The sequence below is a fragment of the Henckelia pumila genome, chromosome 3 (assembly GCF_033568475.1).
Source record: "Henckelia pumila isolate YLH828 chromosome 3, ASM3356847v2, whole genome shotgun sequence".
NCBI lineage: Eukaryota > Viridiplantae > Streptophyta > Magnoliopsida > Lamiales > Gesneriaceae > Henckelia > Henckelia pumila.
This window is the reverse complement of record NC_133122.1, coordinates 135,177,053-135,184,186: the sequence shown is the minus strand read 5'-3', so window position 1 is coordinate 135,184,186 and position 7,134 is coordinate 135,177,053. Positions and strand designations below refer to the sequence as shown.

Sequence of the window (7,134 nt, the reverse complement as noted above, 5' to 3'; positions counted from 1 at the left end):
ATGCTATATGACAGTTCACATCAGATTTTTTAACCCAAATCTTCTTACCTGAGTTCTGAGGGAGGACGATTTTGTTTCTGGAATGCTTTTTACATGCTTGATATACAGTGAACCTGGGTTTTCCTCTTCCAAAGTTTCTGATGTATTCATAATAGCTTGGTTTGATATGACCAGGTTTTCCACAATAGTGACATATGGAAATGAAAGCCTTACCTATGTATCCATGAGGTTGACTCATCCTTGTTTCTTTCACAAATTTAGTTCCTGCCATGTTGGTAATGTTTCCTTGATATCCCAGTCCGGTTCTATCTCACTATTTCTCTGCAAAGATAGTACATGATCAATATTAGTAGTTCCTACATTAAACAATTTAATGCGCTCTTTCAAACAATTGAGTTCATTTAAAGTATTTGTTAATTTGAGTTACTCTTTGCAGCATTCTGTTCATGTTCATGAGCCATCCTCTTCCATTCTTCTTTTTCATGATCAAGTGATTCCGTTTTTTCCAACAGCTCTGAGTTCTTTTTACATACAACCTTTCACATACAGTACATTTTCGAGTAAGCAGTCAAAACTTCATTTTCTTCTATTTCATTTCCACTACCTTCATCATTTTGTGATTCAATTTTAGAATCTGAATCGACTAATTCTTCCTTTGTTTTACTGCTGGTTTCGACATCTAGTAGAACATGTTCTAGACGTTGAGTTCCCAAAAACTCTTTCCCTGAAAAACTGGTATGAGCTGTCAGTGAAACATGATTGCTCAAGTGTCTGTCAGTATCATCTTGGCTTTCTTCTCATTCATCATCACTCCAGGTAGAGTTCATGACTTTATTTTTCTCTTTAATGGTATTTGCACATTCAACTTGAATGTGTCCAAAACCATTGCATTCCCTGCACTGGATTCCTTTGAATTTGTTCTTCTCTTCCGTGCTACCAGCATCCTCCTTGTTTTTCCTGAAATTTCAAGAATTATAAAACTTTTTAAGTTTAGATGGATTCCAGGTTTTTCTTTGATATTTCATTCTTTTCAGTACTTTCATAAAATTTTTGGTAAGTAAAGAAAGTGACTCAACCAAATCATTTCCATTTTCAGATATATCATTTCCCTCGACAATTTGAGTTTCGGCTTTCAAGGCAATCCCTTTGTCCTTTCTTTTCTGCTTAAACTTCAGTTCGAATGTGAGCAATGATCCCATTAGCTCATCCAAACGCATGGATTCAATATCTTTGGCTTCCTCGATTGCTGCTACTTTCATGTCAAATCTTTTTGGAAGCGAACGAAGTGTTTTTCGAACGAGTTTTGCATCTGAGTATTTTTCTCCCAGAGCAAATGATTCGTTATAAATATCACACAATTTCGTGTTGAAATCGTTGAGAGTCTCATCCTCATCCAACTTCAGCTCTTCAAACCTGGCAGTTAGAATTTGTAGTTTCGAAATTTTGACAGCTGTTGTCCCTTCATATGCTGTCTCCAAAATATTCCAAGCATCCCTAGCATATTCTCAAGTAGAAATTAGTTTAAACTGATTAATATCAATAACAATAAAAATGGCATATAAAGCTTTTGCATTAGCCATTCCAAGTCGTTCTTCATTTGCAGCCCACTTGTCTTCTTTCTTCAGTTTTATTTTTTTTCTTCACCTTATTTCTCCATTTGAGGAGTCCATCCCATCACAATAGATCTCCAGGCTTTTTCATCAACAGATTTAATGAAGGCTTTCATTCTTGCTTTCCAAAATGGGTAATTAGTCCCATCCAAGAGTGGGGGTTTGTTCATAGAACCTCTTCCTCTTCCAGAATCCATCTTTGCAATTAAAAAAACACAGAATAATTATTCGGATCTCACTTAGTAGTAAAGTAAACCTCTCTGATGCCAATTGAAGCATGTGCTACTAATTGCAGTTGTTTAATTTATATAATTGAAAATATATATATTGTACGAAGCAGGAAATATAATAAATAATGACACGAGATTTATTTTTAACGTAGTTTGGTCAAAAGACCTACATCTACGAGGCCACACCCATATTTCAAATGATTTCACTAAAATTTAATAGTGTTACAGTAAAAATAAGGACTTAATAAAAATATGCAAAACTCCCTCTTGTCAATGATTCCTCAGTACAGAACACTTTTAGTGAAGTCATTTGGCGAGCACCACTCATCTTTTGAATCCGCTATGTTTGAACTCCCTTCAAAATTGCGGATTGTTATCTCCCGAGAACTACACCTTCCTTTCCCAAGGAATGACTCACAATCTTCAATTGTAGACTTATATCACCATGTAACTCGAATGAAAACCTTAGAATATCTTTTCGGTGATACTTTCCTCAACTTGTCTTACTAAATTTTGGGACGTGCAGTAAGACAAGACTCTCAGTATTTGCATACGTTCTGCACACCCAAAAACTGACATTCCACTCATCACATATATGTTGCTGACCTGTAGATATCTTATCCATATAATTCAAAATATAACAAACTCAAGAATCAACAAAGATATTATCATTTAAACTTAAAGCCAAAATACTTCAAAAGATAAGTCTATCATGATATGATAATAATGGCACCAAAACAGAATTGTGTTCCAAATCAATCCAAAATAACCTATACCAACAAAACCAACGATCAACATATGCAAATCTCCATAGCACCTGAGGATCAACATTAAACTAATTTTACGTGTTCATATGGTACTTTTGCATATAAAAGAATGTCGTTTGGTTTGTGTAATGCCCCTGCTATTTTCCAGCATTGCGTGATAGCTATTTTTCATGACATGGTAGAAAAATTCATTGAAGTTTTCATGGGTGATTTCTCTATGTTTGGTTCTTCTTTTGATGATTGTTTATGTATTTTGGAGAGAGTGTTGAAAAGATGCGAGGAGAGTAATCTAAAGGGAAGGGATTGTTTTAGGGCATTATAAGGTGTCTGAAAAAGGTGTGGAGGTGGATCGGGCAAAAATTGAGGTAATAGACAAACTTCCACCACCCACGAATCTAAAGGGAAAAAGAAGTTTTCTAGGGCATGCATGATTTTATAGAAGATTCTTCAAGGATTTTTCCTATGTTGCTAAACCCCTTACTAATTTATTGATACAAGAGGTGCCTTTTAACTTTTCTGCTGAGTGTTTACAGGCATTCCAGATATTAAAGCAGAAGTTGACAAGCGCACCGATAATAGTAGCACCAGACTGGAGTCTTCCATGTGAATTGATGTGCAATGCTAGTGACACAACGTTGGGGGCCGTCCTTGGGCAGAAAAGGGTTAAAGTGCTACACATGATCTACTACGCCAGCATTACCTTGTTAGCCGCCCAATTGAACTATGCCACCACTGAAAAAGAGCTACTTGCGGTTTTGTTTTCACTTGACAAGTTCAGATCATATTTGGTGGGAAGCAAAGTCATTGTCCATACTGACCACTCGGCCCTGAAATACTTGATGAGCAAAAAGGATGCTAAACTCAGGTTAATTCACTGGGTATTACTTTTACAAGAATTTGATTTGAAAATTGTTGACAGGAAAGGCTCAGAGAATCAAGTGGTGGATCATCTATCTCGTCTGGAGAATCTGTTGGAGAACACGGCGATCAGATCAATCAGGATTGATACCCGGTGCAGCGGAAGTTTAAAAATTTTATATGGAACGATTCCATAGTGGGTATCAAAACCTTACGATTAAATTGTGTGTGTAAAAATTAAATAACAATTATAAATTTTTACCTCCAATCTCGAAGCGAGATTATGGACACCAACAGATTGCTCTGCTCTTGTTGTATATCCCTGGAACTGATGGACGAACTATTCTTCAATCAGGTCCACGAATGGATATTTAATCCCTCTGATAGATTGCACTAGAAAATATATTAGAAGTTTCTACGAATAGATTAACGAATTTGATCCGTTAAACCAGACTGTAATTCAAAATTCACAGACTGGATTTTCCGAGCAGAGGGGAGAAAGGGGGCGGCCACTACTGAGAGAAAAATAGGGTTTTTTCGAAAATTGTGACCTGTTGTGTTTAATTTCTGTACTGCAATAACTTATTTATAATGTAGGCCACTAACAGCTTAGGGCCCATTAGTCATAAGTTCAAGCCCGACAAGCAAAGCCCGCATGTTCAGAAATTAATATAAAATTCATCATGACTCCGATTGATAAACCTATTTCACCAATGTGTACAGAAACCATTTCTACACCTTTTAAAGTCAAGATAAATTTTTCTGAATCCGAATTCAGTGATTTCCAAAAATGCCCATCCCTATGTCATTTTAGGAAATCTTACTTCTCTACTCATAATTAAGAAGTCCAACAATCTTTGTTCATTAAAGTTAACTCTTTAAATTTAACTATCTCAACGGGGATTAAAAATCCATTACTCTGTGTGACCCTCAATGGTTCAGGGATACAGCTAGCCGTGGGCTCACAACTCCTTGTGACTCGGAACAACAATTTCCGACTTGCCCAACGAATCATGGTAAGAGCGCCTAGCAACATCGCCCCATGATTCCCTAGGTATCACTGATAGTGCCTGCAAGAACCAATAGATTTTGGTTAGCGTACAGTACGGTCCCTTCATCCATATATCCCGATCGAATCAACAACCATTGGTATATCGAGAGTCGTTCGAGATTCGATAACTATGCAATACATCTTGAAGCTCAAATAGTGACATCGCATGTGTTACTAAGAAACCATTTCTTAAAACACATCATGTACTCTGGCCAGAGATTCGTCACACTAATATCTCCTCAGATCGCATAGGATATCCACACTCGCAAGTATGTGGTGAATCCTTGACAACAAAGCATCGACTCCTATATGTGTTGTAACTGTACCCAATTCCGACACCTGATGACCCCAATAGAGTCGGTAAACGAGTCAAAGCACAATACTAGCATATAGAGTCTCAATGATGTTTCAAGTAGTAAGGACTAATGGTGTACAACCAAAACCGCGGACTTTATCCACTCGATAAGTGATAACCACTTGGAAAGTCCGGATAGGGTAGTTCGATCATTCATCATATGAATATCCATTTGCATGCTTCGAACATCTCTATGTTCCTTACCAATGAAACGTGGTACTCTGCATCGCAAATGCTAGTCTCAAACTCGAGCGATCCTTATCCTTATTATCGGACGGCTCAATCGACTAGGAACAGTTTAGAATATATAGTGACTATAAGATGTGTTTCATGATAGACATCCCCATGTTCTACCACATCTTACATACACTATAGTATATTCAAGGTCTTTATCAAAACAACAATAGTATATCACAATATAACAATATGAAGAAAGATAAAGTCATTGCCATTAATAAAAGTATAAATTATATTAAACAAAAGATTGTTTATACAAAGAGTCATCAAAGCCCTTAGCCACAAGTTGGCTCACCGGGCACCCACTCTTTCGGAATCAAGGAACTGAAACACAAGTAATTCATGATGAATTCCCAGATGAACAGCTTTTTGAGGTAACGAAATTACCATGGTATGCAGACATTGTCAATTACCTATCAAGTAAGTTTCTTCCCCCGAACATGAATTATCAACAGAAAAAGAAATTTTTCTCTGAGTTGAAGTATTTTTTGTGGGAAGATCCATTGCTTTTTAAGATTTGTGCAGATGGTGTAATTCGTATATGTATTCCAGCAAAAGAGGTAAGCTCTATACTCTCACACTGTAACACGGGCCCAACTGGAGGACACTTCGGCGCGGGTAGGACCGCTGCTAAAGTATTGTAGTCAGGATTTTATTGGCCGTCACTTTTTAAAGATGCTTAATCTTATTTGATTGCGTGTGATGAATGTCAAAGAGTAGGATATATTTCTAGGTGGCATGAGATTCCTTTGAATAATATCATGGTGTGTGAAGTTTGGCATTGATTTTATGGGGCCGTTTCCCGCATCTGAAGGGAATAAATACATTCTAGTAGTGGTGGATTATGTGTCTAAATGGGTTGATGCACTAGCTTGTAGAACTAATGACTCTAGGGTGGTGGTGAAATTTTTGAAAAAAATTTTCTTTGCTAGATATGGTACACCTAGAGCTATTATTAGTGATGGAGGAACCCATTTTTGTAACCAACATTTTGACACATTGCTGTGTAAATACGGGGTCACTCACAAGGTGACAACACCTTATCATCTCCAAACTATTGGCCAAGTTGAAATTTCAAATAGAGAATTGAAAATAATTTTGGGAAAAAATGTAAATTCCAATAGGAAAGAGTGGTCCAATAAATTAGATGACGCGTTATGGGATTATCGTACGGAATTTAAGACACCTATAGGCACTTCTCCCTTTAGGTTGTTATATGCCAAAGCGTGTCATCTTCCTATTGAACTTGAGCATAAAGCGTTATGGGCTACGAAATTTTTAAATTTTGATGCTAATGCTACAGGTGCGGAGCGGATGCTGAAATTAAATGAGCTTGAAGAGTTAAGATTGGATGCATATGAGAATGCCAGGATTTACAAATAAAAAACCAAAAGATGGCATGTTCAACACATCGTCTCTCGTGAGTTTGAGGTAGGTCAAAAAATTTTATTATTCAACTCATGTTTGAAGCTCATGCCAGGTAAGTTGCGATCAAGGTGGTCCGGCCCGTTCACTATTACGCAAGTGCTACCTTATGGTACGGTGGAGATTTCTAGTCCTGCAACCGGAGCATTCAAGGTTAATGGTCAGAGGGTAAAAATTTATCGAGGTGGAAATGTGGATAAAACCTAGACCACAATCGATCTGCAGGACCCAACCACTTGAAAGGGAAGTATAGTCGGGCTATAGACTATAAATTTAGCGCTGACTGAGAGGCAATCCAGTGTTCTTTCCCTTGTTTCATTTTATTAGTTTTTCATTTATAGTATTTTCTTGTTGGTATTTTGTTTCACTTTCGAAAAATTTTGAAAAATTTAAAAAAGGACGCAGTCTTGAACTTGCTCGAGCGACAAGTAATTACCGCTCGAGCGAGAAACTTTCTGGCATGCGGGAAAATTTTTTATCGCGCTCGAGCTGTGTCATTTTATCGCTCGAGCGAAAACTTCTATGACAGAAATTTTTTTTCCACCCGCTCGAGCGGCAACTTTTTACCGCTCGAGCGAGAATGTTTCGGGGCCCGATTTAA

General features: G+C 37.3%; 1 protein-coding gene across 1 annotated transcript; it reads left to right on the top strand.

Annotated features, from left to right (window-relative positions):
• The first annotated feature begins 3,218 nt into the window (after positions 1-3,218).
• On the top strand, positions 3,219-6,491 carry LOC140889550 (uncharacterized). Its single transcript, XM_073297264.1, has 4 exons — positions 3,219-3,485; positions 3,527-3,590; positions 5,508-5,668; positions 5,883-6,491. The coding sequence occupies exons 1-4, from the start codon at positions 3,219-3,221 to the stop codon at positions 6,489-6,491; spliced, it is 1,101 nt and encodes a 366-aa protein (XP_073153365.1).
• The last annotated feature ends 643 nt before the right edge of the window (positions 6,492-7,134 follow it).

Excerpts from the sequence above, each read along its gene's own strand:
- LOC140889550 (XM_073297264.1), top strand. The coding sequence starts at position 3,219 with ATGTGCAATGCTAGTGACACAACGTTGGGGGCCGTCCTTGGGCAGAAA. Across the intron at positions 3,486-3,526 it reads AACTCAGGTTAATTCACTGG|GAAAGGCTCAGAGAATCAAG; the intron begins GTATTACTTTTA and ends AATTGTTGACAG. Across the intron at positions 5,669-5,882 it reads TATGTATTCCAGCAAAAGAG|TTTGGCATTGATTTTATGGG; the intron begins GTAAGCTCTATA and ends TGGTGTGTGAAG.